The sequence below is a fragment of the Lonchura striata genome, chromosome 1 (genome assembly GCF_046129695.1).
Source record: "Lonchura striata isolate bLonStr1 chromosome 1, bLonStr1.mat, whole genome shotgun sequence".
In the NCBI taxonomy this organism is placed as follows: domain Eukaryota; kingdom Metazoa; phylum Chordata; class Aves; order Passeriformes; family Estrildidae; genus Lonchura; species Lonchura striata.
Genome location: NC_134603.1, coordinates 130,059,575 through 130,084,370, shown reverse-complemented (window position 1 = coordinate 130,084,370; position 24,796 = coordinate 130,059,575). Strand labels below are relative to the sequence as shown.

At 34.6% G+C, this 24,796-nt stretch overlaps 1 protein-coding gene across 5 annotated transcripts in view; it reads left to right on the top strand.

Annotated features, from left to right (window-relative positions):
* PHF14 (PHD finger protein 14) overlaps positions 1–24,796 on the top strand; it is a 159,031-nt gene that overhangs the window by 26,842 nt on the left and 107,393 nt on the right. For all 5 annotated transcript variants that reach the window (XM_021538345.3, XM_021538343.3, XM_077787788.1 and 2 more), the window contains exons 5-13: positions 441–600; positions 5,904–6,015; positions 7,991–8,128; positions 10,021–10,167; positions 12,738–13,008; positions 13,573–13,679; positions 14,903–14,998; positions 16,540–16,643; positions 18,073–18,204. In XM_021538345.3, the coding sequence (XP_021394020.1) occupies positions 441–600; positions 5,904–6,015; positions 7,991–8,128; positions 10,021–10,167; positions 12,738–13,008; positions 13,573–13,679; positions 14,903–14,998; positions 16,540–16,643; positions 18,073–18,204 (1,267 nt within the window). The remainder of the gene's footprint in view (positions 1–440; positions 601–5,903; positions 6,016–7,990; positions 8,129–10,020; positions 10,168–12,737; positions 13,009–13,572; positions 13,680–14,902; positions 14,999–16,539; positions 16,644–18,072; positions 18,205–24,796) is intronic.

The following is a 24,796-nucleotide window of genomic DNA, read 5'->3' as shown; positions in this document are numbered from 1 at the left end:
CTCTCCCCTTCCCTCCAAAAAATGTTCATTTCCAGGGAGAAGTGGTTTTTGCTTTTATATTGAAATATATTTCTTTACTCAAAAAAAAACCGCATTGAGTTTTTTTTTTTTTAGTCTTTGGTTGCTTCAAGTCTTGTTTTCTTACTTTTCTTCCTAATGCATAGTCTGGAAGATCACCAAGTATAGCTAGAAGAATAAGTAAAACAGTCTTTTTCATCTTGTTTTTCAGTTGTAAATCTAATACAATCACATAAAACAGGTGACTAATCACATAAAACAGGTGACTTTTTAGAATTAAACTGACTTTAAAGTGTAAATTTTGCACTAACCATTCCCCAAATCTGTCTATGTGTAGGTTTCCTTCTGAAGTCATAAGTGGCAAGTGGCTGCTTCTACAATTGTCTTTTCTTGTATTGATCTCCCATTTGTCCTGTGTGTAGGTTGCTATGGTGTTGATGGAGAGAGTGACTCTATCATGAGTTCAGCTTCAGAAAATTCCACAGAGCCTTGGTTTTGTGATGCATGCAAATGTGGTGTCACACCTAGCTGTGAATTGTGTCCCAACCAGGATGGAATCTTCAAGGAGACTGATGCAGGCAGGTAAGACTGAATAAGTCATGTTTTGAATTTGATGTCATCTTGCCTTTAAAAGATTGAGTTTTTTCCTTGTAGAGACTCTGCTCAAGTCTATTGACTTTCAAGTAGGATGTAAATGGGAGGAAAACTGTATATTTTATTTTAGTAGAGCAAAGGACTGGTTCAGTAATGCCAGGTAATGGGAAAAGGTAGCATAGCAAAATTATATTGAAGATGGGCTAAAGGTATTCAGACAGACCTTTTACATTATGATTATTTAGAATTATGAAGATTACATTCTTGATTTTTGAGAATATTCTTCTTTTTAGGATTGAATTCACATCTAATTTGAGAATAAGCAGTTCAAGTCTCATGATGTCTTCAATTCCTGTCACATTTGAAAATAAATTAAGATGTACATATTAATGATAACTAATTATCTGTACTAAAGCAAAAGCCGCATTATAAGTAATGTCTGATTTATGCTTTATGTGCATGGTTTTATGGTTGCATAAATTACAGGTGTGTGATAAAAGGCAAAGTTTTCAGGTGCTGGGCTTTTCATAAGCTTTAAAAAAAAGTAACACAAATGAGTCAAGGTTTGTAGTGAATAATTTTGAACCTTGGAGGTATTAGGACTTTTTAAATACCTTTAGGGTTCAGATCTTCGTTTCTGGTCTATAGTAGGTTTAAGAGTGTATGTGCATTTTCCTTTTAAAGCCTTTACACAGCTAAGTAAATTGTGTTTTTCCAGTTGTTTTCTGTTTTGATAATAGTGCTTGTATATGCAAGAAAATTACTTTTAAAGATTGTAAGTCAATTGTGCAACAGGAAATGTGAGACTTGATATCACCTGGCAAATTTTATTTCAGCCTTTTTTATTGTTGTCTTCTGCAAACAATTTAAGCCCTATATATGACTTTCCGTATTATTGTAGTAGAAATTATGAGTCAACATTTTAATAATTGCTTACATTTTTTCTTGTGAAATGGTGGAATGCTTTTAGTTAACCTGGAAGTATTTCCTTTGTTACATTGATGGTGTGTACAGGAGCACATGCCTGCCTTGCTGACAGTGGGCTTTATCGCAATATTTTATTATTTTTATTGTATCTTTATTTGATGGATAATATGATATTGATATCCTGGATAATTTTATTCTCCCAGATGAAGAGGTTATGTACTAGAAAAACAAATACCAATTGCTATTTGCTAGTTAACATTATTAATGTGAAAATTCCTGTGCTCTTTTTTTATTACTTATTTATAAATTTGAATTCTCAGGGATACGGGGGCACTATAGACTAGGGATAAGGTCTTGGGGCAGTGTCCATGATGTTTCCATTGTACTCAGTTAACTGTAATCCAGTTCAGTGCTTTGCTTGATGTATTAGGAGGAAGAGACTACTGAGTAACAGATTCCTTTACCCCATCGCTCTTCATCACCTTACTACCTTTTAAAAATAAATTTTCCATATGCATCAATGGTGAAAATCACACAAACCAAACCTAATCAGTTTCTCTTCATAATTGAATTGGAATAATTTCTCTCTTTTTACATGGAAGGTGAATCATTAGAATAATGAGATGCTTAATTTCTCAGCAGAAGCCTTCTCACATTAATCTCTCAGTTTCACAAGTATAAATGTGAATTTATGACATTTCACTTCTCAAAATGCTATTATCCAAAAATATAAATTCTGTCCTTGTTTCAGTGTGGAGTTTTTCTTCCTTCCTAATCAACATCTGTCATCATTGCTCCAAGCTAAATGGATGGTAAAGTAACAAGGAAGATTATTCTTCTTTGATTACCCAATTTGTCTTAATTACAAGCTTCTAAAACATGTGCAGCTAAATAAATGAACAGGAAAATATTTAGAACTGGTATTAAAAGCAGCTGAAGCTGCTTCAGCTGTGAACTTGGCTGACTTGTGTATGTTTTTTAATAAGGATTCAGGTCTGAGTTCACATGTAGGTGGTTAAAGAAATGAGGCACTTGTGTGCCAATCACACAGAAATGGCAGTTTAAATCTGTAGTACTGCAATACTTGGGTGACATGTACTAAAACATTTTGAGAAGGTCAGTATGAAGCAAGCAGCCAGCTGTTTGGTTTATCATAGATAAACTCCTACAGAGTGCAGCAGCATTAAATACACCAGTGGAGCATGAAAAAACTGTGCAAATTAAATTGAGAAAGCAGCTGATTGTAGATGTGTATCTTTATATTGAACTTCAGAGAGTATGTTTAGTAGGCTGTATTAAAACTTACTATCAAAAATCTCTAACCAGAACCTTGGATTTTTGTTAAGAATAGTAATTGTGGAGATATATAACTTCTGTTTATAAAGATTTGTTCTTTATTACATACCTTAATTTACAGGAAGAGTATAGAAGAGAAGCCCTACACAATTCTGATGTTTTTATTTACAAACAAGAAGTGTATTTATCTCAAGGTTACAGGTCTCATTCTCTGTCATGTTTTGCATTTTTTTTAAATTTCCTTTTAAAAACAAGTACAATATGCTTATGCCAACGAGGTATTTATTTTAGTAAATCATAATGTTTACCAAAATGTGCATTTAAGCACATACATATGCATTTTTAGTAGAGGAACATTTTATAAAAATATGGTAGTGACTTAGGCCAAGCTATTGCCACTCCTGGATACGGTGTGGAAGGGCAGAGGTGGTACCAGGTGCTCCATTGCTCCCCTGCAGGGATAGGTTGTGCCTCCACTGGTTTTCTGGGGAGTCAGACAGAAGATGTACTTTTCATGTACTAATGAGAAGAGTCTGATTTTTTGCATGTAACATCGTATTAAGTTAGAGGGTTGTGCTGGCATGCTGGACTGTTTCTGCTGTAATAAAACCACTGACAAGGTTTACTCCCTTTCTGAGCAGCAAGAGGTTTGGCAGAACACTTGAGGGTCTCAGCTTGTTCTCTGGCAGCTAGCAGGCTCCCATATTTGTACTACATTGTTTAAAGACAAGGTTGTAAGTCATATTTAAATTTCCTTTGCTTCTTCCTATAGTAACAGTGCTGTGACCAAATAATTTTGTGGATGTGAAGAACTCTAGTAAAATTTGTGGGGGTAAAACAATGCAGTTCTTACCTATCAATGCATAATAAATATTATTCTGGTTGTTTTAAGTTTATATGTTTTAAAAGGAATTTACTACTTAGCATCCCAAACCTGAATGATTTAATCACAGGATAAATACTTGGTTTTAAATATACAAGTGAAAAGAATCCTATCAGATATGACACAATGGATCAGTCAGTGCTGTGGCTTGTTAGATTTACTGGGAAATTTCTTACAGAGTGAAGCGATTTAGTGGCTTTTAAGTAGTTTCTTACTGTTACTGGGATTTTTCTGTTATCCAGTTAGCATCTTGGACTCTTTTGGGGGAAAATGGTAAGTAAATAGTTCATCCACCAGTTTTGTGCATTGAAAGATCATTGTTTTCTTTTGTAAAGACTGAAATATAGATGTATTTTTGAGCTTGCTACCGAACCTTACATATTTTACTTTTTTTTAAATTTCTTTTGGGATATATGATTCATATAACATGAAACTTGATAAATCTGAGTGTGATAAATTCCAGCATTTTAGATCTAAGGACCATTGGTGAGAAGTGTGCTGCTTTGGGAAACCAGGGCTACATGGAGCTCCTGAATAATATAACCATAAATTTCAGTATGTCTCTCATCTGTAAGCAGCTAGTTAATAACAGTAGCTGTTTTAAGTGCACTTGAACTCAGGATGTTATTGCTCTGGTATAAATGCATTTTTTAAATTGACATAGATAGGAAAGAGGCGGGAGAAGAGATATAGGCTAAACAATGGTAGAAGATTGGGAAAAAGAACACAACAGCATGGGTGTGGATTTTAGCAGGTGGTAACAGGTCTGTACTGAATTCCTGGTAAAAGAGACAAGGGAAGAAGTGTTTCTCACATCATCATGAGTCTTCTTGAATACAGGGAGTAGATTCTATTATTTGATTAGAACAGAAGAGAGATTTAGTTTTCACTAGTGTTACGTTTACTGTTAAATAATAATGACTGGAAGATTATAAAGTGCTGAATTAACACACTTGCTGAGACTCAAACAGGCTATTTCAGGTCAGTTACGTCTGAAGTCTCTACTTGTATTATATATCATGTGGGACTTTATAGGTTCAAAGTGTTAGCTACAGTCTCTGCAATTGAAAGGCCATCTTCTTGAATATCTTAAAATAACAAAAAAATAGCAATCTTGACTCTCTGTCTATCACAGCTTTTTCCCACCTGGTGACTTAGCAAGGAGTAGCAAATACTTCCTGAATTTTGATAAAACAGTAAGATTATTTGCAGTAGTTTTTCTCAGATAGTTTGAGTCATGCATGCTTTGCAGAACAGATTTTGAGTTTGTTGCTAACTGATGGTTTGTGACAGTGAGAGCTGGATCTTTTAGAAAGTGTTCATTACAGAACAATGGAAGTAAAAGAAGAGGAAAATTTGTCTTCTTCTGCAAGGCTGGTTTTGGATAGCTGAGAGCTTCAGGAGGTTTGGAAGGTGCCTGTCAAGAGCAGTCTTGAGGCTGAAGCCTTTACCATTGTGTGGCATTTGATAACTGTACTGTAAAGTCCAGATTCATTTTCTGCTCCTCAGCACTGAAGATTTGGACCTCTTACTCTAGTTTTTTTTTTTATTTTATTGCCAGTGAAGAAGGGAACAACTAAGTAAACTAAGTCTGTTTATTAGAGTTTCAGATAGGCCTTTCTGTTAAACTAGCCAGATGTGTTTATTCCTGAATGCAAGTCTTCTTGATGTTGCTTAAAACTAGTTAGCTTTGGTGATACTAGCAGGTGTAACTAACAGTGCAAAGTCTGACTGATGCTGTATTGTAAGTGCTTCATAGCTATATGCTTAGAGCACAGTGTTGCTGTGACTACCTGTATAATTTTTTGCCTTCCCTTCCTACCCCGTGCCACATCGTAAAATAGCTGTCTGCCTTAGCTTTATAAGTAATATCAAAATAATCTTGCACTTTTCATGTTCCTTGGGCAGTGTGTGGAGCCCTTGGGAGAGGCATTAGAACACAAAAGTTGGTGGTAGCCCAGCCCTTGATCCAGGCAGGCAGAGCAATGATCCAGACAGCCTTATTCAGTGTCTGAGCTCCTGAACTTCAAATAGGCACTCTATCCCTGCTTTTTAATGTACTTTCCTTCAAGTGTTTCAGCTAGCATCTGCAACATTTAAAAGGCACTTTGAAATCTGAAAATGGTGAGTATAATATTGGATCAAAATGTTGATAAGAGTAACCTAATTTTGTCCGCTGTTTTAGGTGGGTCCACATTGTTTGTGCCCTCTATGTTCCAGGAGTGGCATTTGGAGATATTGACAAGCTGCGGCCAGTAACACTAACAGAAATGAATTATTCCAAGTATGGTGCAAAGGTAAGTTTAGAAGAGATGTAGTGGCAGCAAGTTGTTGTATTTTATATTTTACATGTAATAGAATAAAATGCAACTTCCTATCTGCCCCAAGAAAGGGGCAGATGTACGTTCAGTAAGAACTGCTGTAGAGGTTATATGTAAGCTAGTATGCATACAACAGGCTGTTCCAAAGCAGTGTTAACCAAAATCTACAGCAACACAGGACCCTCAAAGTGAACTGATACATGGTTCTAAAGTTAAAATTGTTTTACATGTAAATGTTTTCAGGCCAGATCAAAATTAATCATGAACAAACCATACAGAAAACCACTGCAGTGGGCAGAGGACAGCACTCATTAATTTGCTAAATACTGTTTGTGTGACTAATGGAGACAGTATGGAGAGGCCATGTCTATAAGGCCAGTGTGAGGGAAGGTGGTTGTTTCTAAGTCTGCAGCTCTAAAGCTTTGTTTCTGATAAGTCACTTTTGTTTTCTTGATTTTTTTCTATTTGTTAAATAGAATACTAAAAATGTGTAGTGCACTTACAGTGAATGCAAAATTCACATTCAAGTGCATACAGTATATAAAACAGATGAAAAGACTGTGGGTTGCCCATGTACAACATAACTGTATCAGGAGGAGCCTGGGCTTTCTGAGGTATTTAGCCTTATTTAGAAATGTTTGTAAAAGGAGGGGCAAGCACACCAAACCCTACAAACTGTTATTGAAATTAATCATACTCTTTTTTTTTAATAACATGAGTGATGTATAGGATCGGGTAAAGAATTTGGGCATCTTGTCTTGCTGTGAGTAAGGTGAAAGTGACCTGTACATGTGAAGAAGACTCATTACTGTTGGAAAGCTGTAAATGTTGTTTGCTATATTAAATGTGGAAGTTAACAGCTTATTTTGCTACTTTCCCCCTTCAAAACCAGCTTAATATAATAGGGTTTTTTATTTAATTTCTTATCTGTTAGGTGTTGCAGCTACACAGCTAAAGGGTGCCCTTCTAGTGTAGCACATGTGATGTTTTGAGATTCTTCAGTCACTGAGTTTTCCTTACCATTCCCTTCTGTTGTTTAACTTTCTGCATGGAGATATTTTCTCTAGGTGGTAGATGGCTTTGCTTTCTATTCAGCAAGTAGGAGTCTAGGAAATGCACGCCTGTATAATTTTAGCTCATCTTTATGTACTGGATAGCAGCACTGCTCAAGCAGGGCATGTTCCCATTTCCTGCTTATCTGCTCATTTCTCTAGATTGCTAGCACAGGGATTTGGTTTCAAATTGTGGTGAAGGAGATTGAGGAATTTATCTGACTCAAAAATAACTTAATTGTTTTTTTTTCAGGTTGTATTAGGGGATGTCAGTTCATTGATTTGCAAGTAACTGTGCCTAGAATGCACGTATCTGAAGCCATAGTTAATTAAGTGAATTGCAACCTTTCTTACTGATATTTATGTTTTTTGAGTATTTGTTTTGGCACTGTCACATGTTTACTCCTCAGTCATTGCTTATCAAAGGACATGTACATAATTATCTATTATTTTAATCATTCAGAGTGCTGCTCTTTTATTGTTGTTTGTCCTCTGAACTTGTTGAACATTTGCTGAGGAGTGGTGGTTTTTTTATACCATGCTTATAACATTAATTGTACTTGAATTGCTGTGATGGTATTTAGTTGTTTTGCTGAAGGGGAATGCAATACATGGAGGTTTATATAAAAATTCATCCAACATGCTGTTTAAATTATTTAAGCACGTTACCATTGTCAAAAATGTAATTAATAGTGGGAGTTGAGAAAACAGGAAGCTTTAAGTAGTGTCAACCATTGGGAGCATACTTGGTTTCTGTACACTCAGGAGTCACCTACCAGTTTGGTTTATATGACATAAATTATATATATATATAATTATATATGACATAAATTATCAAATATTGGTAAAAGTGTGCCTGAAATATTTACTGTGGTCTTTTTCCATTTGTCTTTATGAAGGAGTGCAGCTTTTGTGAAGATCCTCGTTTTGCCAGAACTGGTGTATGCATTAGTTGTGATGCTGGAATGTGCAGAGCTTATTTCCATGTGACCTGTGCTCAGAAGGAAGGCCTCCTCTCAGAAGCAGCAGCAGAAGAGGTGGGCATGGAAAGTATAGAATAAAAGATCTCTAATGAAAGCTTATGGAGAAGGCCTGAAATGGTATCTTTTTTGTTCATAGGTCCTGAACAAAGCTTTTAAGTAGGTAACAAGGCCTAGGCTGGGTAGAGGAACTGTACAGGGAGAGCCCTTCACCAAATTGTCCAACTTTGAGCTTCTTTTGAAACTGACTGGAAAAAAGGATAGAGAAAGTTAACACAGACTTGACTTAACAGACTGTCAGCCAATACAGACAGGAATTCTATTTCCTGAACTTCACATAGGGCGACATAGTTTTCTAGCTGTTTGTGTAGTACAGTAATCTCTGCTTCATACCAAATAGGAAACTTGAGAAATCAAAAGCATTTCTGATGCGACTTTTTCATGTGTGTTTTCCAGTATTTACTTCAAATGGTATTACATAGATATGACTTTCCTTGTGGTAACATTAATCTTTGGAAGCAAAATGAAAAGCAAGTATTTATAACCTCCTGATAACTTCTTAATATCTTTTCTTAACAGTTTTTCCCCTGTAATATGATCTAAAGCAATTCAGACTTTAAGTTCCTACTTCCTGATTCATTTTTGTGGTATAAGTTCATTGTCCAGTTTCATCCTGATTCATATAATTTGATTAAGCGTATCATGTTCATGGCTACACAATATAGTTTTTTGCCTTAGGAAGTAGCAGCAGTAACACAAAAACAAACATTACTTTCACTGTCAATCTTGACACCTTTGTTTCTGAAAACAGTGGACCACTAAGGGATTCATGAAGGAATCACAAAATACTTTCTTCTGTTGGACCGATAAATAGGAAGATAGCACATTGCCTCATTGCTATTGTTCTTAATAGATTATGTGTTTGGTTGAGTCTTTAAATGCCCTCTGTGAATCCCCTCTGGATATTTGTATCTGCTTTCCTTTCCACCTTAAAATTTTGTTACATGTTGTCTGCAGTCAAATTTTTAGTCAAGGTCTCACACCTTCTCAAGATCTCACAAAATCTCATTTTAGGGCATGGCTAATTTTTGAAGTAAGCCATCTCATACTGTGAAAATCTAAACTAAAGTAAAATGTGCTTGTAAGGAAAGTCAGAGTAAATTTTATTATTCTATGTTTTATAAGTGGAGTAAAGGGAAATTTGATAGGCTGGTAATTTATTAATATTTGTATTACTTTATGAAGGAAGACTGCTCTAAGTTTTTCTTAGTCTGTGGATTCATGATGTTTGTACACTTTTGAAAGTACAAAGGCAATGAAACATATTTCTCAAACCATGGCTCCTCCTGGCTCAGATATGTGTAGTCTGCCTGCAAGATTTGCGTGTGCTGAAAGTTGCTATAAACCTAACCATGATAGTGTGCAGATATGATGGAATAAAAAAAATGGAGAAAAAATCATTTGAGAGATGATAAATCATGTGAGGGCATAACCACCAAAATGGTTGGAAAAACAGAGAAAACAAATGTATTGCATTTGATAGTATTCAAAATTATTAAGTACTTTTAGGATTTTATTTAAAAGGCACAGTGAATCAACAGGAGATTAATACATGTTATATGTTAAAGGGATTTGTACTTAATAATTTATTTTGCTGGGATTCTTTTCCTGGGAATGCAAATATAGTACAGAGATTGGCTAGGAGAGAGTTAAATCGTTAATGCATTTAAAAACATTTAGGATCATGCAATAAAAACAATGGAAAAACTCCTTATACTGGAAATTACATCAACATGACAAAATTGATTTAAAAACATACTTTTGATTTTTTTAAAAAACATGCCCATTTGAACATGTGAACTGATTGCCAAAATGTTTGTGCTGTTCAGAGCCCTTTGGCCTTTGTCTCACTCTATTTTTGTTCCTTCCCCTTTGTTTTTTTGAAACAGGATATAGCTGACCCTTTTTTTGCTTATTGTAAACAGCATGCGGACAGGTTAGACAGAAAATGGAAGCGGAAGAACTACTTGGCTTTACAATCTTACTGTAAAATGTCCTTGCAGGAAAGAGAAAAGCAGCTTTCACCAGAAGCTCAGGTATTGTATTTGTGACAGAAGTGCCCCTGTATTTAATAATCCATGGTAAACAAGACAGAAGTTAAGAGAAGGTAAAAGTTTTATTATAGTACAAAATTAAATGTGGAATAGTGCATGATCATTTAACAGCACACGGAACTGTTTGTAGGGTTTAATCTCTAAGAACAATTATATGTATATATGATATAGGTATATCTCATATATATTACATACCTATTTCAATAAATATCAAGTATCTGTGCTTTTCTGAATTGAAAAATATTACTTTGGTTTTGAGGTAAAAAATTGGTAATTACTTTTTCATTGTAATTCATAGATTTTGTTTAACATTTTCTTCAAGATTCTGAAGAAAAATTGCCAGAAAAAATTAGGCATTTCTATTTCTGTCTAACTTTCAATTTTATAGGTCTAAGTGTAATTCTGTGTGCCAGGTGTTTTCATAGTAAAGACTTCCTAGGAAAAAAAATAATGTATGCAAAGAAGTGAGTCTGTGCTATTGCGTGGGAGTTGTGTGAAAGCCTTAGGCAAGTTTATATCCCTGTCTAGTGACAGAGCCGTTTAAAACTTAGTTATTGCAGAAGCTCAACTGATAAAAATCCTGTTAATACCCTCCTCTGAGGGTATCTACATACTTTCATGTTTCAATGTGTATCCTTTATTTATTTTTTCTGATTCTGAGCAATTTCTGGCATAGTTTGCTTCACTGCTTAGACTGAACTGCATTCCATGGAAAAATCACACCTGTGCAGAAAAGCAGCTTGTTACCTAAGCAAAACCTGCCTGATTTATTTGTAGAAAGTAACAGATGCTGTAAATAATGGAAATAATTTATGGGAGAGGACTATCTGTTTTTTTTCTGAAGTGAGAGTTATAGTGTAATGATAAGAAAATACTGTTTCATATTATCAAACTTTTTATTTTAAAAGATCTGGCCTTTCCAGTTCTTCAGAGATCTTTGAATAGAAGAATATTAATTTAAAATGACCTGAGCTATTGACAATGAGCATGAGCAAATTTGTACAGTAGAAGAATTGTGAATAAAATATTTTATGAGGTATTGAACTTCATGTAGCTTGATTTAAAACTGGTTCCATAATTCTTGCTGAATATACTCGACTCTCAGTTATGTGAAATGCACCTGTGCAGTGGAGACATTACAATAATATGAACACTGACCAATAGAATGGTGAGTGCTGGTTGTGCAGTATCAGTTTGGATCCAGCAGTGCTTATTAGCTCTGTTTTCGGGCATGTATTAAGCAGTGCTGATAATGTTGATAAGTTCCCAGCATTTCCCTTTCTCGCTCCTATTTTCCCCAAATCAAGACCCTGCAATTTTTAAATCTAAAGTATTTAGATTAATTTTTTTGAAACTGAAGAATGACTTTTGAAAACTGCAGGTGGAGTTGACGTGATGTCATGGGCACTTTGATACAAGTATGATGGCTTTTATATGTTTTGTACAACCACATGTTTTCACTGTTGGGGGCTTTGGTATCGTACAGCAGTGGCTGTAGGTGGACCTGTTGCCTGCTGCTGTGGGTCCAAGAAAAAAGCCACTGGGATCAGAGCTGGCTTGTAAGCTATATTTGCTTTGTTTCTTAGTCATTCATGTTCAAGACCTGGTAAGGTAAAAACTGTCTGCAGTACTACCTTCAGTGATTCTGTTTGAAATCAGAGATGTTCCCTAACCATAGTGTGTATGTATATGCACACTTTTTGCTTTTGTCTCAGGAGTATCTTTCACCATATGGTAGGGCAGTCACATTAGTTTAGTTTCTTCCTTGTGCAGGCATGTAAACAGATTCTAGCTGATAGTGAGTTGGAGTTTTGCCTCTGAAGGTTTGTATGTTGATGTCAGTTTCTGCCAGGATTGCCACTTCATAGAGTTCCCTCAAGACAGTGTTTTCCAACTGTCAGTAACAGCTTGATCTTCTGGGGTAGATCTCCCAGATGGTCACAAATATACAGATGTCAACAACAATATACATTGTGAGCTTCTCTTGTCTGCTTCATTTCTGTTTGGGTTGTTTCTTGACAAATTATAATCAGCAAGTTTAACATTTATAAAGAGAAGTGGCATTGAGAAGGAGTTGTACAAAAGTATGTCAAATATGGTACAAACACTCTCAATCAACTTTTGTTGCTCACATAAATATCAATTTAATATGTATCTAAATGCATATGTGGTAGGTCAACCAGAGCTTCTACCAGTAGTGAGTTTTCACAGTCCCATCAAATTATCGTTATTAGAAGGGGCTGTCTCAAAGCCGGCAGTCATCTGTTGCTTTCATCAATGGGGAAATCTCATAAAAAAATGTGTACATAGCTCCAAAACCTAAACCTATGAAAGGATAATGTCAGTTGTGTGTGCACTTTGCAGTAAAATGGAATGTCTGTATCAATGTCTGTTTCTTGAGTTGTAGAGTTCTGGTGTGAAAATGGCATTGATTAGATTTTAATTTTAGCTTTTAAAATGAAAATAAAAGGTAGATGTATTCCAAACTGTAACTCAAAACTAATTTTGAATTGTTCCTTGATGTTTTTAATTTGTGGAATTCTTCATTGCAGGCTCGAATCAATGCCAGGCTCCAGCAGTATCGTGCCAAGGCGGAGCTGGCGCGCACCACCAGGCCCCAGGCCTGGGTTCCCAGGGAGAAGCTGCCGCGACCGCTCACCAGCAGCGCTTCGGCCATACGGAAGCTCATGCGCAAAGCTGAGCTGATGGGAATTAGCACGGACATTTTCCCAGTGGATACTTCAGATACAAGTTCCAGTGTTGATGGAAGAAGAAAACATAAACAACCAGCTCTCACTGCTGACTTTGTGAATTATTACCTTGGTAAGGGTGAAAATGGCTTATTTTTCTCGATGAAAAGATACCACTCTGCTGCGTTGTGCTATGCTATTTCATTGGCTTTTTATTTTCATTGTATTTAATTGTTTATAGTAGATACATGTGGAATATGACTTCATTTTAGGTCAGGTATATTATTGCTTGGAGTCTCTGTTTACACACAAAGTGGTTTTTTTTAAAGACACTTCAGAAAATAATAAAATCTTTCAAATATAAACAGGAGACTAAACTGTCTTTAAGAAGGGATTAGGTAACTTTTGGTAATATTTTTTCCTTAAATTCTCCTCCATTTCTGTGTGGAATAGCATGACTTTTTGACTCTTTGCTAGATGCTGATCAAAATTAATCTTAAACTACAATATTTATGTGGCAAAATACAAATGTTATGACTATTCATTCTACTCAGTGTATGTATTAAACCTCTAGGCCATAGCTTTGTGTCTTTTTATTGTTATAGTTTTTTACTTTAGATTGCATCACTTTTTTTAGTGCATAAACTTGAAAATGTATATTCAAGAATAGGAAATAATGCAGTTTTCTTTTAAACAGAGAGAAATATGCGCATGATTCAAATCCAGGAGAATATGGCTGAACAGAAGAACATCAAGGATAAATTAGAAAATGAGCAAGAAAAGCTTCATGTGGAGTATAATAAGGTAAAGAAAAAGGGGTGATAAACCCTTGTAACATTTTAGTATTGCTGCAATTAACTTTGATAGAATTTTTCTTTCCATGGAAACAAATTCAGAGGAAAATGTAAGATGCAAACTATTGTTTTTTTTAAAGTAATATTTAAAGATGTATTTTTTCTTTTAAAAATATTCATTAGTCTGTCTTCTCCCATACAAGCAATATCAATTTCTAAAATGTGATATGTTGACTGGGCACAGGTTCTTTAACTGGCCCTACTGAGAGCTCCAGGAACAAATTGCAAATTGACCTGTTTGAACCTGCATGATTCTCTGCCTGTAGCCTCACTTGATTACTGGCAATCTATGATACTCAGGACTGTTATTTATTTATGTATGTCAACTGCAGCTCCAGTTGGGCTTATGTTTAATAAATTGACTAACTTTTCAGACAGAAATAATAAATATTCAAATATCCTCAGTGTCCTCTGCATGCTTTTTAAGGTATAACAAATTTGATGCCCATAAATTATGACTTTGCTACCCCAAAATGTTGCTAGTGTAATTTTTTATTAACTCATCATTATGATTAAAAAAGAACTTTTTGCATTTTTTACTAAATAAATATTTATTTTAAAATTAAGTGATTTTGAAGCATAGATATACGGTACCCTATATGACAGATGACATGTTGCATTCAACAGCCTATTAAGTGATAGTTAATGATGACAAAAAATGGTGTTACTATTAATTCCTAAACTAGTGTGTGTTTTAAATGAGAGCATATAGAAAATGTAGTAGCAGATCCTTGTGAACTGCTGAACTGCCCAGAGATGATAAAGGGAAAGGAAATTGTGTCTGGGGCTTTAATCAAATTAACAGTTACCTCCTCCCAAAGTACACAACCTAAAAATTATTACCAGAAGAAAAAGAATTTTTTTTTTTTTTTTTTTTTTGCTTACAGCCTTTAGTTTTAAATTTTATTTTTATGTGAGTGTGGTAACCTTATGTCCATACTGAAATACTTCAGTCTTTACAAAACAAGTGGTTGCTCTGAGTTCTTATTTTACTTCTGTTAAATTAATGAATGGTTATACTGATCTCAGCTATACTGATATGAGTTTCATTGTTTTTCTAATTCCACAATAAATTATTGCACCCTTGGTAAGTAAGAGGCCGAGTAAATTTTACTTAATAGCTCTTAATGGATTTTCATTCCTGTTGCCTATTTTTTCTCTTTAATTTTTCAGCTGTGTGAATCCTTGGAAGAACTACAAAATATGAATGGAAAACTGCGAAATGAGGGGCAAGGAATTTGGGCTCTGCTGGGTAGAATCATTGGACAGGTTGGTTGGTTCTTTGGCCCCCTTTACAGAAATAAAACAGCAGAGCTGGTTTTCCAAGAATAGGCCTTTTTAGTTTCTGCCACTTCTATGGCCGAATAAATTTATTTGATTTGATCAGACCCAGGCTTTACTCAGGAGATAATGCTTCCTGATAGACGTATCTAGACTTCTGCAAACCACCTACTAGGAATGTGTAGCTTAATTTTGTTGTTGTAATAGTGTGCTTGTTTGCAAAATTCTTTCATTTGGTATAAGTGATTGACCTGTCATTTGTGATGAACCTTAGCATGAAGCATGAGTTAATCCTACTGTTTTGTCTCCAGTTGTCTTTAGTTACTGAAGGTTTCAAATTATAAGTTAACTCTTTATGCCTCTTGTAAGATAAAAATCCTTTTAAGTGCAGTATGTATGTAATGGTGTGTAACTAGGCAGAGGAGAATATTTTGATCAAATGAATATAAATATCTAGGACAACAGAAGATTTGGGTTACTTGCTGTTGCCAGCAATTGTCTTTGTTCCCATTGATACGGGGAAAAAGAGAAGTGAAGATTTTTGCAGTGTTTTAATATGTGTTTATGTCAGAGATATTAAATGTCAGTTGACATTTTGGATGTCAGAGGGAGTTTGCAATGATTTCCAGTTATTATTTAAGATTGACAAAACTGTTCACTGTGGAAATGCAGACATACAGACGTAGAATTAGTCACAATTTTGGTACGCCCTTTGTTACTGTTGAGTTTGTGCTGCTGTTCCGAAAACGAGCCTTACACTTTCTTTATGCAGTAATAGTTCCTAAGATATGCAACCTTTTACTAGTTCTATTTATCTGCCTACCTCTCCTACTTGCAAAGAAGAATTCTTGCAGAACATGTCTTTTAAGCCAAGATTATTTTCCTTCCTTTGAGTAAGTATTCGCAAATATATTTCCTGATGCAAATGTTACTCAATTTGGAAAAAAAAAAGAAAAGCTGAGCAGAATTCATTTACACAGCTTGCATGCCATTTTTTTTCCAGTTGGCTGAACAGATGCACACCCATGGGGCTGCTGAGAAATGACTTTGATAGATGGTTGCTGTCTGAGAAGCCAGCACACTGCAGATAGTAGAAACCCAACGAGAGTCTCATCTGCTTTGTGAAGGGCTTGGTCCAATAAGATAATTTTTCTAATTAACCTGTCGAGCACCAGTGTAGCTGTGATGCTGGGGAAAATAATCTACCTCAGTATTCTGCCACTTTCATGAATCTGCCATTGCTTGTTTCAGCTTCCTAGAGAAATGGATCCTTGTCCATCCTTATATTGGAAGCTTGAAGAAAAATTCTAAAAGCTAGTTTTTCTATGTGTTTCTTACTGACTTGAAAAAATGACTGTAAGACTATTTTATATTACAGAATCATACTGGGATAAATGTGTTGTCTGTAAAATACTTGGCTAAGCAATCTCCTGCTCATTATGTGTCTTGTTCTTCATGCGTTTAGATTAGAGAAATATTTTAAAAAAGTGTCAAGACTCATGTGTATTGCATTTCTTCAAATCCAATAGAAATTGAACATACCAGCAATTTTACGGGCTCCTAAGGAAAGGAAACCAAGTAAAAAGGAAGGAGGAACACAAAAGGCGTCTACACTTCCGGCAGTGCTTTATAGGCAAGTAATTAAATTTTTATAGAAAAGATACAATATCTAGTAATTTATAGTTTCAGAAAAGTGTTCTGAGAAAATTATTTGCTTCAGTTTGTAATTTAAAAAATGCTTTAAAGTTGTCTATACTTTTTACTTATTTTTGAAGACTAAGTTGAATAATGGTCAGTTCTTCACCCTACCACACATGACTAAAGCTTGGGTGTTTTTGCTAATGTGACAGCAGTGCTTAGAGGACAAAACTAACTCCTTGCATCTGAACTAGAAGAGTCCTTTGTTTTTTTGATGTGAAAACTAACTGCACTTTGTTCTTTGAATGCAGTCATCTGAGTGGATTATTTTGAGAACAGTCATGATGCTGTTCAGTCACAATTCCTGGATATACAAAACACTTGTCATATAAGAATTCTCAGTTTTTGTTCATGCTAGATTTCCCTACTTCTATTTTTTATTAATTCCCAAGGTTATGGAATGTATTCACTTACTCTGTCGTAGATCCACCTTTTTATCCTCTTCCATAAGCTGTGAAGCTACTGACTGGGTTTTTACTAAATGCAATAGTGGGACACAAACGAGGATCCCAGACTGTGACTGTGCAAAATACATGCATGTCATCTAGGATCTTCTTTTCTCACCACAGCTGAGGAGTGACATGGTCTATTGCTTATCTAGAGAGCAGCAGCCAGACATCCAGCTAGAGCAAGTAGTGTCTTGCCCAGCTAGAAGACTAAGGGAAGAGGATGATTTTTACACAAGCAAAAGTTAATTTTAATGCTGCAAGAGGTAGAAATTTTGAAAATGTGGCAGTGGGCTGAGGATTTGGCAATTTTGATGTACGCAAATAATTGGAGTCATGCTTCACCAATTCTGTTTTATTCAAATGCACTCAGTTCCTCCCATGTTATAGTGCAATCAGTGATCACCTATTTTTCAAAATAACTAAAATTTAAATTACACTAAAATAATTATAAAAAGGAAGTGTAATTTCTAATGAGTAACATTGCCCAGCATAGCAGCAGCATAGACCTGTTTCAAGGTGGTTACCTGCATAAGTGTGTGATTGATTATCCAGATTGGTACTAGCAGGATAATTTTCTGTTTAAGCATTTGTTGTATTTTTTTTTCACTTGACACTCGTATATTTTCTTGAAGCATTGAGTGATTACTAACTTGTTAGAAGTCCTCAAAAATTTAATTGAAAGCCATTTTTTGCGAACTCTTACTTAGCAGCCTTTTATACTTTTACTGTACATTGCTGGAAGCTCCTTAAAAAAACTCCTCCAAAATTGCTCCAAAAAGTAATTATGCACTTAAATGATACATTCAAATTGAAGTTGCCATATGTTTGTATTGAAACTGGGGAATGTGCTGGGGTATATAGTTTATTCTTTATGAGTATGTAATTATAATGTTTTTCTGCTACGTGCATGAAAAGTTGTGGAATTTGCAAGAAGAATCATGATCAACACCTACTGCTACTCTGTGACACTTGCAAACTTCATTATCATCTTGGTTGCTTAGATCCACCTCTTACTAGGATGCCAAGGAAGACCAAGAACAGTTACTGGTAAGAACACAGTTAATGTGTTGTCCTGCACTCTTGTACTTAAAGTAGGATGTAAATGTGAACAGACTTGCAAATCCTGGGTGGATTAGACATTGCTTTAATGCAGTTTGAGCAGTTTTTTTATTTTCAGGTTATTAGCAGTGATGTTTCAAGGTTAAAAAAAAGTTATAAAGATTTTCTCATTATTAGCTTCTGTGTAAAAATAGGTTATAGCTGTAATTTTCTTTGGTTTTGAATTCATCTGTGATTGTTATTACTGCAGTATAATAGCGGTAGGGAATTATGGTCTAATACTTTTGGGAAATAAGAGACTTGGTTTTCTGTTTATGTTAGGACTCAGATAAGCAACTCTGTTCAGTTCTTCAGGCAAAGACTTGTGATATTTAAATAAACTTGCAAGTAGTAGCTCTGTTTATTGCAATATGGGAAGTGTTGGGTTTACTGCTGTCTTAGGACTCAAATGTACAATGACAGATGTTCATAACTGTACTTACTGCAGTTAAATTTCCACAAATTAAAGTTCTTTCATGCTAGCAGAGCAGAACAAAAGCTAAGTTGTGTAATGGAGAAGTGATAAGGTGGCAGAGATTATGATTTCCAAACTCTCATAAAATTAGCTTGCTCTGCTCTGTAGTGTTAGCAGTCTGCATGCTTAAACTGCTCTGAAATGTTTTATAACAAACTCAGAAACAGTTTGTATCTGTCAAGAAGTTAAAGTATAACATCTTGAGGAGTCATTTGTCACCTTGTCTGAATGTTAAGGTACCAAATCAGAATACTGTAAGAATTGCTTCTAAAACAGTAAAAGTATTTTAACAGAAAAGTATTAATAAAAGATAAAAGTATTTTAACAGAAAAAGATTACTGTTTTTCTTCATATATATCTATTTTTTTTAATTTAAGAACTAGCATAAAACATTTACTTCTGCCATCTTGTTTATTGGTTTTGAAGATTGTGTGCCGAACAAGATAGCCAGTACATTAAATGGGAGGCTTCTCTTTTTTATATCTTATTGTGATAAAACCTGGATTTACTTCAGTAAAATTGCTTAGCAAATTAATAGACGTTTCATTTAAAATATGAAAATCTCAAAAATATTTTCACCATCACTAATACTTTCCTGAACTTAATTTTCCTTTAATTATTTAATGTAGTGTGTTGTTAGACTTTTGATCTCTTTAGTCAGATTTGCCAAGCAGTTATTTTATGTGGAAACTTTAAAAAAAAATAAAAATTTAGGTATCTTCTTCATTTACACAGGAGATTTGATTTTTATTCTGCTTTAACAAAGTTGAAAAGGCTCACTAAAAGCTATCAGTCCAAAAGATGTAAGACTAATTCTCAGTAGGTGTTAAAAGGCAGGATAGGTCAGGTTAGGTAGTAAAGCTCTTTCATTTCAAAGCTATAACTTAGCTTTGTTGTGAATTTCATGCTTCAGTTATAGCTCAGATCACAAACTTGGCTTTTACTTCTAATTAGCTCAGGCATATTCTGGAGTGTGAGATGATAGCAGACAAATTGAGCTGCATTAATTGCATTCTTTTTCATCATTGAACATTCCTTTTTGTATTCTTTTCAGGATCAGTAGAGAGCATATAGAACAGACCCTTAATCTAAGTTTGAGTTCAGCAGGGTTTTCTTCCCCTGCTGTTTTGAATACAATTTTTATCTTTTGATTAAGATTTGCAGAAAAGTGCATATTTTTTTTTAGATGGGGGTATGTACTTTTCAGATATTTGTATAGGATGTAATAGGAATATAGCAGAAAAATGAAAGAAAATTGTTCTAGTGGGAAATTCCTTGAAACACTAGGTGGGTTGAAAGACTTCATTTAAGAGTGGTTAAAAACATTGAGTGTAGTTCTTTTTTAAAACAGTAATCAAGAAACAATTTTAAATAATTTAAAAATAATTAAAAAGAATTGTTTTTCTTTATGTTCTGTTATCACTGCTAATAATTTACTCAGAATGGCTAACTTGAGCCCTTGCAAAAGTTTTTATGATTACAATCATGTACTTTACCAATATATGTTTATTTAAACAATGAGTACTTCAACATGAGTTTATTCCATAAACTTCATCTTGTATATTGTGTTTGAGGATGTCAGGTGATTCAAGTTATGTGTGTGATGCTATATAGACTAATTTCTAGTTATACTTTTTTGTCCATTTCATGCCCAGCATTTAATAGTTTAAATTACAGTTTATGAAAAAAGGTTTAGAAATTGTTAAATTAAATACAGTATTATATGTTAATTGTAATAGAAAAAATTAAATATATTATGTATTTAAAAGCTAATTTGTTGAAGAAAGTACAAATTATATTTTATTATCTCAGTGTTTGTAAAATTTAAAATGAGTTAACAATTTTGGTCTTAGTGAAATCATAGTTAGAATTTCGACCTGGTGAGCACCAGTGTTTCATGGCTTACTAGCTGAACTGGTTTAAAGTACTTCACACTAGAAATTTTCTTTGTTCAGAGGCCTAACAGCTTTCTTTAAGGTAACAGTTATAACATTTTACACATCTGTTTATACCATAGTAAGTTGAAAGCTTGTCCTCGTTTCAGATGGATTTGGGATGAAGAGTGTAGGAATTATTTAATATAATACATTAAAGCATTAATTTATGCCTGTTTTGATGCTCTCCTTTCAGAGTAGAATCATAGACTATCCTGAGCTGGAAGGATTGAGTCCAACTCCTAGATCAGAAGTTTTAACCATACAATGAAATGCTGTGGTTTACATTCCTTTAAAAGTCTGTGATTTTCAGTTTCTTAGAAATTCTATTGCTTAAACAATTGAATATTTTTTTGATTATCATGTTATCATAATGCTAAGTCTTACCATTCTTGCTGACAAATTGTGTGCTTTTATGCTCCTGGCCATTCTGGATGTATTTTCCTGATAGAGAATGATCTTAACTGGTACTAAAGCAATGCACAAGTGTTGGCAGATGATATAATGAATCAAATCTAATTTTAAAATATTGACATTTTCATTAAGAAAATACTTGCCAGCTACCAACAGGATTAGCCTCTTCTATTGGAGTGAGATTGCTGAAAAACAGTGTTAACTTCTGGTAGCATATGAAATACTGTGGACTGAGATGGACAAACAAGGACTAATGGTTGTATTAAGGTTGGTTGGTTTTATTTTTGCTCTAGAAGGCCAGGTTATTTTAGTGGTAGAGTTTCTGACCAACAGTTCCATGAACACTCATGCAGTATCTGGGCATTCATTCATATTCCTGACCTTGCTTCTTTAGTACTGATCCAGCACCTCTTCATCCTGAGACATTGTATAATGATATAAAATTATTAACTAGTATAAACATGTGTGGAATATGAGATATACATTTTAATGTATTTGTCACTTGTCCTAATTAAAGGATGTTTGGATTGTTCCAAATGGCAATTTTTTTTTTAAAACTCTGTTACTTTACACTCTGTAAGGTGCTTTTTGAAACTTTTTGACAACTGTATTGGTTTCATATATACTATCTTTTATTTCCAGAATAAAAGCAGCCCTGGGTTTTTTCCACCTCCAGTACATAATTTACATTTGTAATTTACAGAGGTCAGGTATCATCTTGAAGCTGTGGTCCATGTTGCTCAAATTCAGTGTTGCTTAATTCTTTGTAAACATTGTGAGGGGTGATTTGTCAGACATCATGTCTGTGAGACCTGTGTCTTCCTTATGAAAACAAGCCCTGCTTTTTTTCCTTTTTAAACACCAAGGACTAAACTGTTTTTTGGAAGCACTGTAGTGGTATTTGCTAAGCAATTTGAATACACTCTTTCCCGACTCACTGCTATTGAGTTAACAAGAGGTTTGTGAGGTGGGAAGTTATCTCTGATTTTTGTACCAAGTTAGTTTGAAAACACAACAAAATCACAAGATTGTTTTACTTCTGTAGGTTGTTAGTGCTTAATCAAAGACTTTCTGTATGATTAAGGGATTTCAAATCAGTACTGAGAGTTCTTGATGGAACAAAAACTTCCAATAATTTTAGCAGTAGGCACATTTTAGAAGTAGGCATATTATTGCCTGCAACTGATTTTGCCTGTGGGTCTAGATTAGGCAAGTCTAGACTAAAAGCAAAACAAAACTTGTGTACTGAAAGTTGAATCTTTGGCACTGTTTCTCCTGCTGTTTTGTTTATGCTGCATAGCAATGCTTGCTAATTTAGAAGTAGTCAAAGATTATTGCAGTAGTTCTAAAGGTGACCTGCTTTGACAGGTTCTCTGTTCACTGCTTGTCCTTGAAGAGCTGAAATTAAGTGAGCATGACTGTGGCACAGCCAAAAAAAAGTCATGTGGCTGTTTTCTGTGACTATATTGGGATTAAACAGCAGAATGGGAAGAGTACTTTAAATTCAAGAACCACGTTGAAATAAACTATAAGAGCTGAAAAGAGATTGTTTCCAAGTCAGAGGAGTGTGTATCTGTAATAGCTTTTCTGTGGCTGTAAGGGAGCTAACAGACAAACTGCTTTATAGTTGAAGCTTGTCTGTTTTGTAACAGGGATGATGAAACATGGTTGACTATAACAGTAGAGCTTATTCCAGTAAATCAAGACGTTGCTTGTAAGTTCATGTTTATAACTCCTTTCCCCCTTTATCTTTGGTATATTTGTGAAGTTTTGTTATGTGATTGACACAACACCCTCACCCCCATCAGAGTATGCTTTTGCTTCTCTTTTCTCGATCTAGGTTTTTTGTAATTTTGATTGCTTTTCATTTTTGACTGCTTTCACACTTGCATAACCTGTTTTAGAGCAAGCTTGTTCATAAAAACAGAATTTAAGTAACTTGAATGCAGTACCTCATGTTTTGGTGAAGATGTTTCATGTCTTCCTCAGTAACATAAAAGTTACAATACTTCACATACATATTTAAATAGTGAAACTTCAGGACTTTTGTCATCTGCATGGGTATTTTCTGTAGAATTGTCTGAACCTAGGTAGCAGAAAAATAGTGTCTTTCCCTTGTAATAACAGAGAGATAAAGTACAGGAATTATTTAAATGATACATGCAGGGTGGTAGATCCAAGAAACTGGATTCCCCAATCCAAATATTGTTGTAAAACCCTATGACTATTTTTTAATCTTACAACAGTGTCATTTTAATGCAGCTCTTAAGTTATTAAGGCCTTTTCTATAATTTATACATGGCACATATTCTAACCATAATAATGGGGAAAATAAATGCTTTTTAAAAATTACTCATTACTGTAGCACCTTCTCTCTGGAGAGATCCAAGCAAGATGGGCAAATTTTCAGTTTTTGATTCTCGGCTCTTTCTGCCAAACCCATGGCCCCAGTGATAATGTCCATGGTGTGGAATTAAACAATGCTGAAAACTCCATTCCCCTTTTCTCTGTAACCAGGACAAGGAGGAAGAACACAGGACTATATTCTCATAGGCTGGCACAAAACTGTTTGAAAAGTATATAAACTGGCTTCCTTGTGCTTTGGCTTTTCATAAAGACTCTATACTTGCATGAGGGGGGAGAAACGGTTATCTTTCCTGCAATCTACCCTGTTCTTCTGCTTTTTAGACCAGCAAATATTCCAAGTACTTTCATCTATCTTATTCACGCTTATCTTTTGAGATAAGAGATGATGAATCTTTTTAACATTATAATGTAGCCACAATTAGCTAAAATTTACATATGGAAAAGTTAAAGGAGAAAGATCTTGAGTTAGTGAGCATTACACTGATCTGTTACCCAATCCATTACTAGATTCCCTCTATTTGGACTTGGTAGCCACCAGTCTGTGTAGCGAACCGTGATGACTTCTGGTGTCTTTTGGTATAGCTAGGAGAAATCTGAGATAATACTGCTTGGATTACTTGATAAGAATTAGAAAACATGGAAAGTTGATGGATGTGGTATTGTGTTGCCCTGCATTGACGTTCATAGGATAACTATTCCCATTGAATGTGTAAATTGCAACAAACAGGCTCAAACACAATGTGTGTATCTGACTTTGTGCTTTTGTTTATACAGGATGGATATGCCTTTTTGTTACAAAGGTGTATTAAAATTTAACTTCAAATAATTAAGTACATGGGGTTTTTGTTTTGTTGCCTTCCAAAGCAAATTTATCATTTAGAGAATTTTAATGTGCTAATCCCTGTTAATGTCAATTAATAGCACAACATTATGTTGTTTGTTTTTTTTCTTGTATTAAAAAAAAATTAATAGGAGAACAGTGATGAATTGGACTTTATTTGAATAGACTTGTAGTTTTCTGAATTGGAAGTGTAGTATGAGAAGTAATTAAAACTGGGTCTTCCAATGAGTATAATGTTTATGTTTTCATTAACATACTTGTACTGAACATCCACATTTATGACTTTGTATAAGATGATTCTTTGCAAATAAAAACAAATCCTGATGAATTCCTATCTTGCTAATACTGTCACAGAGCTTGTTAATAGCATTACTTTAGCATCTCTTAATTTTTGAAGTTCTGATGGTGATTTTGTACTTTTTGCAGAAACTCAATAGGCATTTTTTTCAATGTAGTGTTCCAGGTTTGTTAGTGTATGTCTCTAGCTTCTGTATTTGTAATTTTCTCCTA